The sequence below is a fragment of the Delphinapterus leucas genome, chromosome 15 (genome assembly GCF_059928025.1).
Source record: "Delphinapterus leucas isolate spDelLeu-1000000601 "Yukka" chromosome 15, BTC_Dleu_Yukka2, whole genome shotgun sequence".
In the NCBI taxonomy this organism is placed as follows: domain Eukaryota; kingdom Metazoa; phylum Chordata; class Mammalia; order Artiodactyla; family Monodontidae; genus Delphinapterus; species Delphinapterus leucas.
Genome location: NC_143143.1, coordinates 72206445 through 72225810, shown reverse-complemented (window position 1 = coordinate 72225810; position 19366 = coordinate 72206445). Strand labels below are relative to the sequence as shown.

The 19366-nt window shown below is 50.6% G+C and overlaps 1 protein-coding gene across 1 annotated transcript in view; it reads right to left on the bottom strand.

Moving 5' to 3' along the window:
* Positions 1-13697, bottom strand: part of MYBL2 (MYB proto-oncogene like 2) — a 28227-nt gene extending 14530 nt beyond the window's left edge. The window contains exons 1-6 of the mRNA XM_022592353.3: positions 13441-13697; positions 9666-9759; positions 5245-5316; positions 4265-4357; positions 3858-4078; positions 1695-1857 (exon numbers count right to left, since the gene is read on the bottom strand). Coding sequence (XP_022448061.1) covers positions 1695-1857; positions 3858-4078; positions 4265-4357; positions 5245-5316; positions 9666-9759; positions 13441-13460 — 663 coding nt within the window. The 5' untranslated portion in view covers positions 13461-13697. The remainder of the gene's footprint in view (positions 1-1694; positions 1858-3857; positions 4079-4264; positions 4358-5244; positions 5317-9665; positions 9760-13440) is intronic.
* Positions 13698-19366: the final 5669 nt, after the last annotated feature.

Genomic DNA, 19366 nt, shown 5'->3' with positions numbered 1-19366 from the left:
GGAATCGAACCCAGGCCCCCTGCACTGGAAGCAGGAATCTTAACCACTGGCCCACCAGGGAAGTCCCTTATCATTTTTAAAGAATATATCTATCTACCTCTAGGAATTTCCCAAGAGACAACTGAGCAAATGAGCAGTGATTTAGCTAGGAGGACAACCATTAAAGTTTTGTTTCTAACAACAAAAAGTCAGGTGTAACCTTAATTGAAGAAATTACCAGCCCAATAGAACCATTAAAATGACAGTGGAGAGGAGTGGGTGAGGCTGAAACCCACACTGTAACCTGACCTGTGTGCTCAGGATCAAGGTCTGGAGCTCCCCCTGGCCCAGCAGGGCCAGCCTCCCAGACACAAAGCACCAGGGGGGTGAAAACAGAGCCTAGGAAATGACTTTCAGCCAAGGAGGATTTTCAGAGACTACTGTCCACTCTGCCCTATCCTGAAAGACGACTTCTCCGTGTCTGCTGACGCACATTGTTTCTCTCTGGGGCACGGATGCTTTTTATTTAATCAGAAGTAAAAGCCTGGAAAACATATTACTTAGGCATACAAGAAACTGAGAAGTGAATTCCTCTGGTTAGGGGACCCATGGGGAATCCAGACAGGAGGGAGAAGTCCTTTTACGTTTCACTTTACAGCTTTTTCAACTGTTACCGCATAGATGCTCTCATATCTGGGAAGCAAGGAATAGTCTCTGAAGCTGAAAAATCCGGAAAGAGAGGCAAAAACATGATATAACGCTCCAGCAGGGTGTTGTAGAAGAACTGGAGCAGTGAACAGTTATAATCTGGCCAGCAGGAAAAGGAAAGGTGGAGCATTAAAAAGAACTATTCAATAGTTCACGATTACAGAAAAGATTGGAAAACAGTGTAGAGGAAGCGTGTCACCTGCCATGTACCCAGCAGCGTCCCATCTTCATACTCTGACACATGTGCTTCAAATCTTTGTTTTTTAAGAATAAATCATATGAGATAGTTCAAAAATAACCATAAACACCCGAAACTACTATAATATTGTAAATCAACTATACTTCAATTTTAAAAATAGTATGCTCTGGAGTGTAGGATGGGAGATGTTAACAATTGTAGATGTAACACCACATGACTTCATTTGTATGACTTTCTAGAAAATTATAGAGACAGAAAACAGATGAAGGGTGCCAGGGACTAAGGATGGGAGAAGGGCTGAAAGAATATGGGGGGTGATGGAGAGGTTGTGTGTTGACTATGGTGGTGGCCACAGGACTGTTTAAAGCTGTCATGACTCAGACCTGCACATGAAACACAGTGAATTTTACTGTATTTGCTTGTACCTCAACAAATCTGATTTTTTTTAGAATTGCATATGTGCTTTTAGTATGAAAAGGCTGGAAAGAGCAACGGGTAGGAAGGAAGCTGTTGAGGACAGGAGGAGGCTGAGGACCTCCCCACCTGACCCTTCTTCACCTGGCGTCGGCTCTGGCATCCTGCATCTGTGGACAGATGAGCACCAAGCATGGGCACAGGTGACACAGGGAAAGGCCCTCATGAGAGATGCGAGGCCACAGTGAGAACCTCTTGTAGGATTAAGGAACAGCCACGGAACAGGTGAAAAAGGAGGAATAGGTGTTGGTGAGACGGCATCGGATACACATGAAAACAAACCAACTAGCCCAAGCCCGGTGGCTGAGCTGCCTGACATCCCCGCCCCACTCACCTGGCCTTCTGAGGCCGGGGCACTCTGGCAGCCGTCCTTGTCCTCCAGCTCCAGCAGCAAGTACATGGGGGGCTTGCTGTCTCTGGACTCACTCAGGAAGCCTCCCGTGTCCACCTTCCTCTTGATAGTGGAGTTCCAGTGATTCTTCACAGCATTGTCTGTCCTACAGAGGCCAACCGGGGATCTTTGACCCCAGCACTGGGGCCCGTGCGCCACCGGGCGCGTCACTAGCCTCCCTGAGCTGAGCTCCCACTTCTGTAAATGAGGGTTCAGCCTGAGGAGTTCTAAGGGCTCTTAGCTCTAAGATGAAGTCTGACATGCTTGCAGCCTGTAACGATTTACGGAGTATTTCCACACACCTCTGAGAAATAAGCAAAGGTCTTATTCAGCCTACAGGGTAAAATCCTAACACTGAAACATTCTGGGAACTCCCATTCCCTTTCCCACTCACTCTGCATTTGTAGAAACCGTAAGCAAGCTGCTGGCCGGTGGCCCCTGTCCTGAGGCTCAGTGACCTGGAACACAGCCCTGATCACGTCCCACAGACAGAAAATGGCCAAAGAGGGCACAGAGGATCCACTACTGACCACTCTGAGCCTTGGCTTTTTTATCTGGAGAATCAAAAGACTACTTCACTCTCCATCACTTGCTGAAGATTAAAGAGGAAACATATATGGTGTAAGTCAAGAGTAGTACCCCCCACTACAGAAGCAGAAAGTAGCACAGTGGTACAGGAGTCAGGGAAGCGTGGAGGGAGAGAAGCAGACAGGGACCGCAAGACAGAGTAACAGAGCAGTAGGAGCAGACAGCAGTATGAAGCACAAAGAAGTACGAAACTACAGAAGCACACAGCAGCGTCACAGTGAGTAGCACGGGGGGCTCAGCAGCGTCAGAGCCCACAGACCTACAGCAGTTCAGGAGTGCAGACACACAGAGGCGCTGCCTTCTTTGGGTTTCCGAGCAGAGTGCTTTTCCCTTGAACCGTGAACAGAGAATAGCAGCTTGACGGAGCCACCAGTCTAAGAGGAGGGTCTGGATCTCTGTTCATTCCCACTGAAGGCTGTCAGGACGCAGTGCTGACTGCGCAGGGGTCGGGGCATGGTGGGGAGGTGGCCAGGGACTGACCACAGTTGGAAAGGACAGAGAAACCTTCCCTGAGGAAATAACGTCCCCACTGAGAACCAAAGGGTGAGAGCGTGTTGGCTACATGATGGGCGCAAGTCAGAGGGTATCCAAGCTGCCAGGAGCACAGGGTGTTCGGGCTCAGAAAAGAGCTCTCCCGTGTCTAAGGGAGAGAGGAGGTCGGAGCAGCTAAGGCCCCACAGATGAGCAAGGGTGACAGCAGATCAAGGCGAGGCTGGTGGCATCAGCCAGGCCAGGCTGGCCACACGGGAAGGAGGCTCGAGTCCTCAACCCAAGTGTTTTAAGAAATGCCAAAAGGATAACACACGCCAGTTTGAGTTTTGGAAACAGATGGTTCCAGACTCCAGGGGAAAGAGACCATCTGGCATCTTATTTCCTCTCCTTCCCAGGACTGCAATGCCATGGCAAAGAAAGGAAACAAAATAAGGTAAAAATGCGCACAGACGAAAAGAGCAGGGTAGAAGACAGTGGTGAGTAAGTGATTTTTTACAAGTTTCCAGAAGATAGAAAGCAGTTAGGGGAGCAGTGAGCAACTTAGGAGACTGGGAATTGACCCTGGAGCAGGATTCTAGCAAGAATGGAGCCCAGTCGTCCTAATGCTCCCTGCAGAACACCAAGAGGCCCAGGGCTTGGAGGGGCCAGGCCCAGCGTGAAGAGTAGGGTGGAAACAGGCAGTGGTTCGGACGTCCAGATCCTGGCCCTGACCTCACAGGCAGGAGGAAAGAGGTTTATTCTCTAAAAAATAACCAGGCCACCCCGGCCACAGCAGAGGGCAGGGATGGCACAGAGCCGAAAGCGGGGCCAGGTGAGAGTGTGCACGGTGAACGGGAGGCCCCCAGGCCCGCCCCCCTTCCCTGTTCCAGACTCCCTGCAGCTGGGTCCCCCCCGCCCCCCTCCCTTATCCCCTCCCACCACGGCTAGAATCTGAAGGACTCGTTCGCTTCTGGGAAAAGTGAACGACTCCAGGGAAATCGGACTGGGCCTTGGAACATCCCCGCAAAGGCCCGGCAGGCGGCTCACCTGCCCGGCAGCATCTTGGCGATCTCGGCCCAGCGGTTGCCCAGCACCTTGTGGGCCTCACAGATGATGCGGTCCTCTTCCTCCGTCCAGCAGGACTTCTTCACTTCGGGGTTGAGGTGATTGTGCCAGCGCTCGCGGCACTGCTTCCCCAGCCGGCCCTTCAGGTGCTTGGCGATCAGCGTCCACTGCTTCGTGCCGTACTTCTTGACCAGCTCGATGACCTTGGGGGAAAGCTGCTGTGAGGCCAGCGGGACCGGCCCTTTCCCCACCCCAGCACCGACCAGCGGGATGTCCCACACCCAAGGTCCAGCTGGACTGCCCAGCCAACACCCAGGGCAGCTTCAGTCCCTTGACTCCCGGGGGTGGGTGAAGGCCTGCCATGTGGCAGGCACTGTCCTGGGCATTACCTTCTGGTCCTCCTCTTTGGTCCATGGCCCCTTGACGAGGTCTGGATTCAAGACCCTCAGCCACCGGTACTGGCACTGCTGGTCAGTGCGGTTCTGGGAAGAGGACAGGCACCCGTGAGAACTCCTGGGATGGTGGCCCTGGACCCTGGACACACACTGGGCTCAGGGGACACCTCAGCGGGGTTCTGTCTTGTTCCCTGCACCACCACACACTGCCTGCCCACGGGCCGGAACACGCATGGTTTCCCTGTGCTACCAGAGGGCCCGGATGGAACCAGGCAAACTCAGAACCATGTGGGAAGCCACCGCCAGCTGCCCTAACACAAGGGGGCTGCCCCGTCCCAGCCCGCAGGCTACATCAGGGATCCTTGCTTGCTTCTGGGAGGGTAGTATCTCCCTGAAGGTTTCAGATCACATGGAGGAGGGGGAGGTGACGAGGGTCTGGTGACTTGGTCCCTGAACTGCCCGATGAGCCAGGAAATAAGCCGACAGCAGCTCCTGCCACATCCCCTCCCTGCCAGACGCCTGCAGTGCTGGGCGTGGGGGACCTGAGGGGGACCCGCATCACCAGGAGCCTCTAGATGCTGGACATGGTGGCACCAGCCAGCTCCGCAGGGGCCTCACCATGGAGCCTGCTCAAGTATTGTTTCCCCTCAGTTTCAGTCTCACGGTTGAGAAACCGAAACCGAGCACCAACTCGCTCCTGACTTGCAGGAAGAAATGCAAATATGTCACTGATCTGATTTCACGATCACGGAGCCCAAGACCCCCAGGCACACGGAGGCTGCTGCGTGGAGACGCTTACACCAGGGTGCCTTGGATTCCGGTTTGGGAAGAAAGGGCCTAGGAAGCCTGGAAGGTTGTTTTGTTGGGAGAGCTGGGGGGGACTTGGTAAGGAACCCCCCTTTCTTCTCCTTGACACAAAGTCTGTCCTGGGCCCACTGTCCTGGGGGAGGGGGCCGCAGAGGGGCTGCACTCACGGGAAAGTGGCTGGCCAGGAACTTCCAGTCTTGCTGTCCAAACTGCCTCACCAGGGCCCTCAGCTGCTCATCCTGCCAAAACCGGAAAGACAGAGGGCTCAGCTACACGTGTGCAGAAAACAGCTGCTCTTGACGGAGCCCTCCCCAAAGGAAACAGCGTCACTCATCCACTCAGTCATGAAATGATCACCTACTACACGCCAGGCATGGCAGCGGGCAGCATCGGAGCTGCCCAACCTTATGGGACTTAATGTCTAGAGGGAAGCAGATGTTAATCAAAGGCTCCTGCAAACAAAAGGAAAGGTGCTGAGGGGTACGGAGAGGTCGATGGTGAGGCCTATTTGGGGGGATCCAAGGGACAGGCTCCAAGAAAGTCCAGTGAGGTTAGAATGCAGGAAGCAAGCAGGAGGGATGCAAGAGGATTCTAGAGGGGACAGCAGGGGCCAGACCACAAGCAGGGTTGATTCAGGCCTCTGCGTCATGCAAAGCCACTGATGCACTGAAGCGGTGGGTGGTCACGGTTCAATGTGCTTGTTATGAACTTCATTTTGGCAGCTGCAGGAAAAGGGGTTACAGATGGGCAGAATGAACAAGAGGAGGCCATTACAGGCACCTGGGCCAGAGACGACAGTGACCCAGCAATGGAGATGGGGGACATGGGCAGAATCAAGCGCACTCAGAAGGGAAGAAAAACAGGACCTGTTAAAACGTTCTCCTGAATATAAAGTACTGATTTACGCAACAACACGAAATCACAGTATCATTATGATGAGGGAAAGAAGCCAGACATAAAGAGTATACACTGCATGATTCTGCACTTAAGAACTTCTAGAAAATGTAAACTAAGCTATAGGGACAAAAAGGTAGTCAGTGGTGTCTGAGGTGAGGGGTGGTGGTAGGGAGAGATGGACAGCAAAGGGAGCAAGAAATGCCTGGGGTGATGGAAGCGCTCTACGATGATGGTGCTGGGAGTTTCATGGTAGCACGTCCATGGAAACTCACTGAATTGTACTTTAATGGTTGTAGTTGATTGTATGTAAAGTATTCTTCCATCGAATCAATTTTTTAACATCTTATACATATAAAGGAAATGTAGGAAATTCCCTGGCGGTCCGGGGGTTAGAATTCCGCGCTTTCACTGCCAAGGGCCTGGGTTCAATCAAAAAAAAAAGAAAAAGAAGAAAATGTAGTATATCCATACAGTAGAATATTATTCAGCCTTAAAACAGAAGGAAATTCTGTTGCAAGATACAACATGGATGACCCTTGAAGACACTATGCTAAGCGAAATAAGCCAGACACAAAAGGACAGCGTGTGAGTCCACGCCTGTGAAGAATCTGAAGCAGTCAAATCATAGAAACAGAAAGTAGACAAAGGTGGTTGCCAAGGGCTAGGAGGAGGAGAGGGGGGAATTAAGTGTTTAATGATTCAGCTTTGCACGATGACAAAGTTCTAGAGACCTGCTGCACGGTGAGAATATACTTCACGTACTGAACTGTACACTTAAAAATAGTTACGATGGTACATTTAACGTTAGGTGTTTTTACACACACACACACACACTCTCTCTCTCTCCCCCCCTCTCTCTTTTTCTCTCTCTCTCCTGGACAGAAAAAAAGGCCACCAGAGAAATCCAGACCCTCAACTGCAGCTTGGCCACAGCCCAGCATCGGCTGCACAAAGTCCCCATAAATCCTGTAGCTGAGCCAGCCCACGGCCACACAGCCAGCACCGGACACCCTGCCTCCCCTGCCCCCTGCCCGACCTGGCCAGGCCAACCCCTGCCTTCCGCCCATGTCCCCTGTGTCCATCTCCAGCACCACCATCCTCCCCGACAACTGGCGGGGGGACACTTTCGTCTCCAGCTCCTGCCAGACCCCATGGGCCCCCTCCACCTGTCCACTCCCGCCTGCACTGTCCTTGTCCCTCCACAGCCATCTTCTCCCACCTGCCCAGCACAGCAACCTCTCCAACTCCCTCAGCTTCAGGCTGCCCCCAAATCCCTTACCCACCCTACACACAGCAGACTAGCTCCCTGGAGCCCAGCTGTGGTCATGTCCCGCATCTGCTTCAAAAACCTTCAATGGCTTCACCTTGCCAGCTGAACAAGCCTACATCTCTGAGTCCGAAGTCCAAGGCCTTCCGGGATTGGACCCCATTCGATCTTTCCATCTTAATCAACCACGCTTCCTCTTTAAGGACCCTTCGCTCCAGCCAAACGGGGGGGTCCTCTTGCTTTTCTCCACCTGTAACCCGTTTCCTATTGACTTACCCACCATTTTGCACACCTGACTGCTGAATTTCCAAATCCTTACTCCATGAGACTGTTCTTAACTTCTCAGACAACAGTAAACTCAACTTCTATAAGCATTTTGGAGAATTCCCAGGTGGTCCAGCGGTTAGGACTCTGCGCTTGCACTGCTGAGGGTGCGAGTTATAATCCCTGGTCGCGGAACTAAGATCCCACAAGCCTCTAGGCCAAAAAAAAAAAAAGAGAGAGAGAGAGAAAGAGAAGGCAAAAAAAAAAAGGTATTTCGACAATTACAGGTGCCTCCTACGTCTAGGAGGCTTAGTATAAGACAGGAGAGACACCACAGTGAGCACAAAAGACACCAGTCTTGGGACTTCCCTGGTGGACAGTGGTTTGGAGTCCACCTGCCAATGCAGGGGACATGGGTTTGAGCCCTGGTCCGGGAGGATCCCACATGCCGCGGAGCAACTAAGCCCGTGCGCCACAACTACTGAGCCTGTTGTGCTCTAGAGTCCACGAGCCACAACGGCTGAGCCCACATGCCACAACTACTGAAGCCCATGAGCCTAGAGCCTGTGCTCCACAACAAAAGAAGCCACTGCAATGAGAAGCCTGCACACCACAACGAAGAGTAGGCCCTGCTCACAGCCAACTAGAGAAAGCCCGTGTGCAGCAATGAAGACCCAACGCAGCCAAAAGTAAATTTAAAAAAAAAAAAAGACGCCGGTCTTGCCAGCACCATTATGACCACAGCATGTCCACGGGCCTGGGCATGGTCCAGGCAGAGAGATGCTCTGGGGTAGGGACCCCATCTTGCTTGTTCTTCTAAGCCTGCAAGAGTGGAATATAGTCCCTGGTCCACAGTGGGATGAACAGAAAAGGCTGGCTTAGCACTCCTCTGAAGAAACATCTTTTATGATTTAAGAGTGTTTCACAACTCAAACAGTAAGGGGAAAAAAAAAAAAGACTTAAAACTAAACACATACAGGAAAACAGAGGTAGAATAAAAAGAGAAGGCCAGTAGGAGTCTAAATTGGTACAACCAAGTCAGAAAACAACCTGACAGTTTCTAAACTAAGCATATACATACACCATGAGCGTACCTAAGTATCCTCTCTAGATGAATGAAAACATAATCCTCAAAAACACTTAGGCAAGAATTTTCACAGCTGCTCTATCCACAATAGCCAAAAACTAGAAATAGCCCAAATGCCCATCAACAAGGGAAACATACTATGGTCTATCCATACAGTGGAATACTATTCAGGAAGAAAAAATGAACAAATTACTGAATCATGCAACATTATGCTGAACAAAAGAAGCCAGATAGAAAAGAGCAGAATGATTTCATTTGTAGGACATTCGAGAACAGGCAAAACGATCAAACAGAGAGACACTGGATGGGCGACTGCCTGGAGCCAGGAACGATGGACCACAAAGGGAACTTCCGGGGACAATCAAGGTGGTACTTATGTGAGTAATATACACTTATCAAAACTGTTGGAACCGTTCACTTTAAAAAGGTGCATTTGACTGTATATAAATTATACTTCATAAACTTGATTAAAGAATAAAATCAATTCAGAGCTTGCTATCGCAGACAAAATACAATGATTTTTTAAAAATGATAATAAAGAGGGGGTTTGCAGAGTTGGCTAAACCTCCCAGCAGTTAAAGGACAAGAAGCACAATTAAAGTCCACGATGCAGAACACACCAGCTTTCAAGAGACACAACAGCAACTGCTGGCCCCAAGGTCTGCGAGATGCATCCGCCTAAGAGTCCTCCCCCTAAGAGTCCTCAATACTGAGAGATGCATCCCCCTAAGAGTCCTCAATACTGAGAGTGCCCAGGAATGCTCTGAGAAGAATCACCAGGGAGAACCAGAGTGCCTATCTGCTTCTTTTTTTGTTTGTTTTTTGGCTGCACCATGCAGCCTGTGGGATCCTAGTTCCCCCGACCAGTGATTGAACCCGGGCCCCCAGCACTGGAAGCACCGAGTCCTAAAGCTGGACCGCTGGGGAATTCCCCCATCTGCTTCTTTCATCAGCTCCTCCTCTTCATCATACTGGTCGGGGCATCAGGCAGACACAACCCAGGCTCTGTTCCTGGTCCAGCCTCCCAGCTGCCATCACCTCCACCCCTGCAGTTGCCCCTCGGTGTCACTCACCTCCTCGTGGGTCCATTTGACCTTGCACTTGCTGTCTCGCTGCTCCGGCACATCTGAATCTGTGTCCTGGTAGTGCAGCTCATCTAGCTCCTCACTGCAGGGAAAGCAAGCCAAAGGTCAAGGACATGTGTCTCTCCACCTGCTGCTACATGATGGACGGACAGTGTGGACTGTGGCCATGACCTCTTTACTCTTTCATTTTCAGTTAACACTCTAATGATTTCAAAAGCTACAAGAAAAAAAAAGTTAAGATTTCACCAAGGACTTCCCTGGTGGCGCAGTAGATAAGAATCCACCTGCCAACGCAGGGGACACGGGTTCGAGCCCTGGTCCAGGAGGATCCCACATGCCGCGGAGCAACTAAGCCCGTGCTCCACAACTACTAGAGCCTGCGCTCTAGAGCAGACAAGCCACAACTACTGAACCCGCACGCCACAAATGCTTAAGGCTGTGCACCTAGAGCCAGAGCTCCACAACAAGAGAAGCCACCGCAAGGAGAAGCCCGCACACAGCAACAAAGAGTATCCGCCACTTGCCGCAAGTAGAGAAAGCCCGTGTGCAGCAATGAAGACCCATCACAGCCAAAAATAAATAAATAAATTTATTAAAGAGAAAAGATTTCACCAAGAATATTATATTCAACACCAGACACCTATTTCAAATTTTCTTTTAAATAACAAAAGTTTTTCAACTTGCACGGGTATTTTAAGGATTAAAGCTGATGACGTATGTGGGCTTCCCTGGTGGCACAGTGGCTGAGGATCCACCTGCCAATGGAGAGGACACGGGTTCGAGCCCTGGTCCGGGAAGATCCCACATGCCGCAGAGCAACTAAGCCGCTGCGCCACAACTACTGAGCCTGTGCTCTAGAGCCCGCGAGCCACAACTACTGAACCCACGTGCTACAACTACTGAAGCCAGCGTGCCTAGAGCCCGTGCTCCGCAACAAGAGAAGCCACCACAATGAGAAGCCCGCGCAACACAACCAAGAGTAGCTCCCGCTCGCTGCAATTAGAGAAAGCCATATGCAGCAACAAAGACCCAACACAGCCAAAAAAAAAAAAAGCTGATGATGTATGTAATCATCAAGCACCAGGATTTTAAGAAATATTGTTCGAGAAAACCATTTAAAATACATTATCTCAGTGACTATGTCCATTTTTGCATACCCCTTCTCAATCCTTGCCTACACATAGGTCTAGTTTATGGAGCTGAAAATCAGAGTACAAGCAGCTTTGAATTCTGGATGCTTTTATCTTCTAACAGGTAATTTTCCAAGTTACTCCAAAATCTTCCTATTTATCAGGTTTAATAGTTACAAAAATGGAGATCATGCTATCCACCCCCAGGCATGTCTGGGGCTCACAAAGGCACCCTCCCAACTCCATTAGGTCACCTCTGTCAGGGACATTCTGAAGTCAGGCATTTTTAAGTGGGGAAAAAGCCTACACGTCTCCAAACAAGCAAGGCAAGCACAGGCCTCTCCAAAAGAGGAAGAGGACTTCCTTCTGTGGCGACGCTCCTTTCCCCTTCTCAGCATCTTCCTAATCACACCCACACTCCCCAGAGCACATTGGAAATCCTCCCGTCTCATAACATAAGCCCTTAGGCTGCAACTGCCTGTCTCCTTGACAACCTGGACAGAGGTCAGCTCCACCTCATATCTGTAGGGCCTTTGGGGGGTAGCGTCAAAATGCCTTAAGAAATGTTTGCTCTGGGAATGGCTGGACATAGGAATGAATAAACGTGCAAAACTGCTGCCTCTTAGTCGGTAAGAAATGCTAATACAAGTAAACTTTTTAGAATTAGGAAAGGGACAGACGGATTTCTAAACCCAGCAATACACCAGTCATAGGAGGAGCTGGAATTCAGCCTTGTCTTGTAATTCCCAACCCAATTCATGGGGTCCTCCACTATCGCCAAGTAGGAGGCAAAAAAACTCTACAAGATGCTAATAACAGAAGGAAGTTGGCTTTAACATCAACTGTCCCCCAGACTCCGTTTTGACAGAAACTACCTTTGGTTCTCCAGCACCCAGCTTCTGACAGAAGCTCAGCAAATGTTCCTTCGAGGAAGAGACTGTTTCTGTGTAACACTCTCTGGTGCTCCAAAATACTCTATTTAATGGGGAGAGCAGCTCAGACGGCTGGGAGAATTCTGTGAGGTAATATACTTCTAGCACCAACACGATGATGACTGTCTACTTCACATGCATTCTCATTATCCCCATTTAATAGATGTGAACATTGAGGCTCACAGGGTTATGCCACCTGCCAATTCCACTAAGCCAGGCTCCAACCGGCACCTTCCAGTCCTCATCTCGTAATCCCAGCTGGAAAAGCAGAGGCTAAGTCAGAAGTGGCAACCACATGGAGGTCCAACACACCCTTTCTATGCCCTTTCATGCGCTGGGCTCTGCGCCAGATAGGGTGAGTCAGAAGCTGAGCAGGAAGTAGGGCACTGGTGCAGAGGAGAGTTACAGCGGGTCGCCGAGAATCAAACTGAATGCTGTTCCAGGGTACAGAACTCATCCCTCACCTGGTGGGTGGGGGGGGAGGTCCTCCACTGAGCCCCAGGGGAGAAGTAGCAGAGGACCTGGGGGTTGTCTGGGGCCTTGGTTGTTGCCTGGAGTTAACACTTCCTGAACCAGAAATTCAGGGCCTGACTAGTGCCTGCCCAGAACAACCCTTGGGAATTGGAGCTGCCCTGAGAAATTGTGGCCTGAGGAAGACACACCCTGAGCCTGAACACTGCCCAGGGATCAGATGCTTCCTTGCTGAAAGGAATTCTAGGGAAAGCCAGCAACGATTGCTTCTCAGGTCTATATGCTGGGCCCGAGAAGGCAAACACCATCTGAAGTGGGGTTTGAAGTTATCTGGGCTGCATGAATCCAGGGAGGGAACAGGGCAGAATCCCATTGTCCTCTGTGACTCCCAGACTGGTTGAAAAGCCCAGAGCTCAGGCACCGGGTGCACAGGTCTAAGACACGGACCTGGAGCCCACAGACCTGGTTCTTGGCTTGACTCTGCTACTCATTCTCTGGCGAGTTAAGTAAGATGGAGACCGCAGTTCCTGCCTCCACCCCAGGGGCTGCTGGCACAGAGCGCTCTCGATACACATCAGTCTCTCTTCCCCTCGCCTTCAACCTCAGCTGCCCCAAACCCCTCATGTGGAACAGGAAGACAGGTCTCCGAAACGAAAACGAGCTGGGGTCCGCAACCCAGGTGGTGGGGGACCAAAAAGTCAACACCGCCGCCCCTGCATCCTTCCTCGGGCGGGGGAGGGAGCTTGGGGTTCTGTGTTTCCCCGAATGTTAAGAAATGGCCACCGGCAAATCTGAACCCCAAAAGGCTTGAACGACAAGAGTCTCCCAGGCGTTGGCCGCCCGCTCGCCGTGACTTGGAAAATCACTTTCCTTCTCCAGGGGTCGCCTCCCTCACCGGTAAAGCCCCTTCCAGCTGACACCGCCGTCCCACCCCCACCCCGCAATTAGGCGGGAGACAAAATGACATCATGCAGGGCTTGGCCCGGGTCCCAGGAGACCCGCCCGCCCCAGCTCCGAGGCCCAGGGAGCCGAGCGAGGGGCCCCCGTGAGACCCCGGCTTCGCGCGCACCCCCCGCGTTTCCCCGCGTCGGGCGACACAGGACACTGCGTTTCCTGAGGACCCCACCCCCGCCCGGCTCAGAAGGGCACAGCGAGGGTGGGGGCAGAGGTCGGGGTTGGGGGGGAGGTCGGGGAGGGGGGAGGGGCCCTTAGCCTCCCGGCTCCTCTCACCCGCGTGTCCGCCGAGACATCCCCCCGGCCCGGGCCGCGCCGCGCTCGCCCGCCCGCCGGCTGAGCCCGGAGCGGGAGCCGGGCCGGGGTCAGGGTGCGGGCTTCTCCGGCCGCTCCGGGCCCCGGGGCCGCGCTGCGAAGCGTCAGCGTGGCCGCAGGTCCCGCCGCTGCTCGCAGGGGCTGCGGTAGCCGCCGGCGCGCACAGAAGCACTTTTCTATCTCCCGCCAAGCGCGTCGGCGCCGCCCGGGCCTGGCGCGCGGGCGGGCTGGCGTGCGCGGGGCGGGGCCAACGGGCGGGGCGTGCTCGGGGGGCGGGGCCGGAGAGCCGAAGAACACCGCACCTGCGCAGAGCCCTGAAGCCCCAGGGCAGGGAGAGGGCGTGGGTGTGGCTCCGAACAGGCAGCCAGGTGACTGAGGCCTGGCCTGGAAAGACTGAAGAAAGGGAGTGAGCCGCAAGGATGGGAGTCAGGCCGGGGAAACCACCTGTGCAAAAGGGCTAGCTCTAGTCCAAGCTGCTCCTGCGTCCCAACAGCCCCACCTCAAAGCGGCCCCCTCATCCCCACCTAGACCGGGTCTGTGCCTTGAAACCATCTCCCTGCTTCCTTTCCAGCCTCGAATTCAATGGCTCCAGCTCCTCAGCTTGACTGCTGGCAGCCAAAAGTGAGCCTCCTAGAATGCAAACCTGATCCTGACTCTCCAGAACTTAAAATCTAGGTCCTCTCCCTCAGGGTAAAATACTCTGTAATCAGGTATTTATAGGATTCTGCCAGATCACCGCCCCACCCCGCAACCCACCACCCCCAGCCAAAGAAAACTCGCAGCCTCCTGGCCTTTACTCGGGCCCAGTACACTTCCCACCCCTCCCACCCGAATAGTTCCTGTTTATCCTTAGAGTCCATGGCCCACAACCTGCTTGTTGACTTGTGCGTCTCCCCATTTGAACTATGGGATTGCTAAGGTCCAAGTGGCCCCTCAATTCACAGCAGTATCCCCAGGGCCCAGAATTCAACTGTTGCACTGAATTCAGTTTACCACATGCTTAAACTCCTAGAGGCTTAGCAAGGATTTTCCATTTTAAGTTGCCATTTACCAAGTACCTCCTGAGTGTCACCCCACATCCAAGACAGGTGCTGAAAGGGGGGGTAAATGAATTATGAGACAGGAGCCTGGGGAGATGGGCTTAAACCTCAGCCTCTTAGCCCCTGCTTATGCCTCAGACCCCTCCTCCAGAAACTTCTGGCCACCTGGGGACAGTCCAGCCCACTGCTGCAAACTTCACTTACCACAACAGAAGGAACACTAACATCTTATTATACTTGCTAGAAGCTTCCACATCAATTAATTCAGGGCTTACCCCACCCACTTCCCTCGTAAAGTAATTCATGTGGACATCCCCTCTTCATTGCTAGGGCATAATATTTAAGAGTGTAGGCTCTGAAGCCGGACTTCCTAGGGTTTGATTCCCAGCTCCATCATTTACTAGTTATGTGATCATAGGCAAATAACTTCTCTGTGCCTCAGTTTTCTCATCTATAAAAATGAGAGTTATCAAAGACTTAGATTGCTTTTACTATGTGCCAGCCACTGTTCTGTATGCTTTATACATTTTAATTCATTTAATCCTCATAGCAACCCTATGAGGTAGTATTAGTATTCTCTTCTTTTGGCAGATGGGGACACTGAGACACAGGCCTCCCCCCAGGTCACACTGCTAGTAAATGGCAAAGAAGGGATTTAAGTCTGGGCTGTCTAGTTCCAGAGTATATGCTATTAATCACTACACTGGTACCTACTTTGTGGGATGGTTTTAGGATTAAATAAACTTATATATGTAAATCACTGAGAATAATCTCTGGTACATAATAAGCACTATATTACTTTTTGTTGTTATTATAACTCTTCAGCTGCTCTCATGCTTGCCCTTTGAGGTCTAGGAAGCTGCTTTGCACACAGCACACACTATCACATGGATTATTAGTCCCATTTCAGGAGAGAGACAGGACCTGCCAGCTCAGGCAAGGTATTTGCCCAAGGCAAGAGACAGGGAGCGGCTGTCTCCAGTTGCTAGCCAGTTGACCAATACACTTATCGACTGAAAAAGAATGCACAACCTATAAGTTGAGAATTATGTTTTATTCAGCAGTATTACTGAGGACTTAAGCCTGGGATATAGCATCTCAGATAGCTGAGCGACTGTTCCGAAGAGGTAAGAGAGGAGCCAGGATATATAGTAGTTTTTGCAATAACAGAAACAAAAAAACCCCAAGTAGTCAGAACATCAAAAGTTTACTGCTAATTAAAGAAAACCAGACATCTTAAGTTAATGAATTTAGCACTCTTCTATGTGTGGGAAGATGCAGGAGTCTGAGCTTATTGAAATTACTTGTTTGATACGCACCTTAACCATCTAGGGCCAGTATCCTATTTTTCTCCATCCTGAATCCCCTCAGGGCGCACCATCAGGGGTGGCTGCAGTGGCTGCTGGCTTGATGGCCACAACATCCTTTGTTTACTGAAGTGGCAGGTGATATTCTTTGTCCATATCAGAGTCTAAGAAGCCTGGAGTCAGTGCTGCGAGTCAGAGAGCAGGGAGGTCACCCTGGTACCAGATGGAATCTGGTTATCTGCACAAGTGTGTCTTCTCCAGTTACCATCATGCCAACAGATATCCCTGGAGAGAAGACTCCAAGTGTCCTGGGTGCAGCCACAGCTGGGAGTGGTCCCTGGGCTCAGGACTGATAACATATAGACTGCACTCTACCAGGAACCTTTTCCTGCACATACCCTCCTTGGACAGGGAGGCTTCAGTCATTTGGTCATTCCACAGTTTGCCCCACCCCAGGTTCCAGACCCAGGGCCTGCCCCTGTCTTGGGAAGGCAGCATCAAATCTATTAAATGCTCAGGATGCAGCATCAGCCTGGACACAAAAAAACACGGATTGATCTCAAATAAATGATAAGTAGGATCATATGTCCCTCTGCCTGGCGTCTTCCCCTCCACTTACTGAGCACCTCCCTTTTCCCCCTTGTCCTCCCACCACCGTACTTCCTCTGCCCGTAATTTTACTTGCTCTCTCAAGAGCAGACAGCCCCACGTTCACATTTCAGCTTCAGATGTTGACCATAATGTTTGGCCCCCGGCAGGTACTCACAGAAGGGGTGTCACACATTTTTAATTGAATGAAGGAAATGTTAAAACTAACATTTGGGCTGGAGAGTTGTTAGGAAGGCACAGAACTGGGGGAACTTGGAATGCTAGAGTTTCAATTGTGTCTTATAAGGACCATCAAAAGAGATTTTGAAACAAAGGAATGTTTTTCAGATACTTCTGCCCAAGGAATTCCCTGGTGGTCCAGTGGTTAAGACTCTGCGCTCTCAATGCCGAGGGCTCAGGTTCAATCCCTGAAGGGAAATGAGATCCCACAAGACACACCGTGCAGCCGGAAAAAAAGAAAAACATTAAAAAAAAAAAAAAAGATACTTCTGCCTCACCCCCAAGGGCATCAGTGTAGAGGACAGAGTCATGGCAGCAGGTAAGTGGCCAGAGGCATGAGAGGTCCAGAACCAGCGGTGGAAATGGGAAACTTTCAACAACAGGGTGGATCCCAATGCAGGGAAGCAATTCAATTAACTGATTCAAGAAATCAGACCTCAACAGAGAAATTTCCTCACCACTTCTCAAAAGATTGAGATTTTATGAATAACTGCAAAGCACCTATATTTGAGTTCCAGCAAAGGACCTGCAAAATATTCAGGTCAGAAAATAATAGCTGGATTTTACTGGGGAAGACACCATGGGCCAGGCACGATACTAAGAGCTTCGCCTTCATTTTCCATTTAATGCTCATCACTATGAGAGGCAGGTGTCAATCAGTAAGCTCCTCATTCTAAAGATAAGGAAACTGAGGTACACAGGTGTTAAGTTGCCATGATCACACAGCTAGTGGGCAGGTGGCTTGAAGCAAAGCACCCATACTTTGAAATGTAAATTGAGAGTACAGTTTGTGAAAATATGTCGAAATGATTGAGGCTGGTTTGCACCAGGAGCTAGTCATCAGGAGACAATCCAACATCCATACTCTCTAGAACCTCACCAGGTGATAGGAGAGACAATGGGTAAACAGAAAATTAGATCTATCAGGGCGAAGATAAAGGCAGGGGCTGTGGTTATCAACCAAAGGGGTCACTGAAGGCTCTTCAAAGCTGGGTGACTTAGGAATTTGCAAGGTGGCCAGAGGGAAAAGCCAGTGCATATCAAGGAGAGAAATATTAGGAAGTACTCAGACTGCCCAGAGTTGAAGTCACTTTTTCTTTTTTGACTTTAAAAAAAATTTTTTATTGGAGTATAGTTTCTGCTGTACAGCAAAGTCAATCAGTTATGCATATATCCACTCTTTTTAGATTTCCTTCCCATTTAGGTCACCACAGAGCACTGAGTAGAGTTGAGTTGAAGTCATTTTTGATTCTTCTCTCACATCATTTATCTGACCCATCTGCAAATCGTATTGGCTCTACCCTCAAACTCTACCTTCAAAATATATCCAGTGGCAAAGCACACAAAAAGATGCTCCATACTATTTCATTTGGGAAATGCAAATTTAAAACCGCAATGAGATTTACACACCTATTACAATCGCTGACTAAAAAGACTAATCATGTCAAGTGTTGAAGATGGGGAGTAATCAGACTTCTCCAATACTGCTGGTGGAATGTGAAAGTGTACAACCAATTTGGAAACAGCTCAGCAGTTTCTTAAAAACATATACACCTACCATATGACCCAGCCATATGGAGCCAAGAAAAATGAATGCACATGTTCACACAGAGCCTTTTACATACTTTTATTTGTAATAGCCCCTAACTGGAAACACCCCAAATGTCCATCAACAGGTAACTGGATAAACAAATTATAGATATAAAACAAATATATCCACTCTGACAATAAAAAGGAATTACTTATACAATGTGAATCTCAAAATAATTAGGCTGAAAGAAGACAAAGAGTACACACTTTGTGATTCCATTTACACACGACTCCAGAAATTGCAAGCCAATCTAGTGACAGAACCAATCTAAAGTGACAATGGTTGTAGAGAAGGGATGACAAAGGGACACGAGGACGTTTTGGGGGAGTGATGGATATGTTCCATTTGCATGACTCTAGGGGTCCCTCTTCAATCACTGGGAGAAGTGTGGGGTCACTGACCACAGAACAGGGCAATCAACCCTGCGTGGGCTTGTCCAGACTCATGCCCGCCCCAGCTGTGTCCTCATTTATGCAATCGCAAAGGGTGAGAATTTGGTCTCTTAGAAACCTTCTGGGAATTCCCTGGCGGTCCAGTGGTTAGGACTCCGCACTCCCACTTCATGGGGCACGGGTTCCATTCCTGGTCAATCGGGGAACTAATGCAAATCTCTTGCATTCCTGATGAGGGGTATGAGACTCCAAGAGAAGAGCCAGGATCCTGGACTGCTTTAATACACACACCACGTCCAGCCCACACCTCTGACTTCTTATCCTGGGCCTTCTGGGGCATCAGCTTTCACAAACATTTAGTTCTTCCTTTTGTAACATGGCCACTTGCAGTTCAGCAATCAAGCTGGAAGGAGTCGCGGATTAAGGAGTTAGGGCACAAATTCAGGGAGGGAACGAACGACGGACACCAAGGCCTAGTCCAGAGGCGGGTGGAAACCACCTGCACGGCCCAGCCCGGCCAGGCCCCGCGGCCGCACTTGAAGGTAACATCACCCACCTGTGAAGATGGAGAGGGAAAATCAGGCCTTGGAGTCCACCTGGCAGTCTCTCGCCGCCCACAGTGAGCAGGGACAAGAGACGTGACCTGTTTCGAGGGGTCCAACTAGTGAATAAAGGCCGAAGATCCCAGGCCGTCTGACCGCGGGGCCCGCGCCTCCGCCCAGAGCCGGC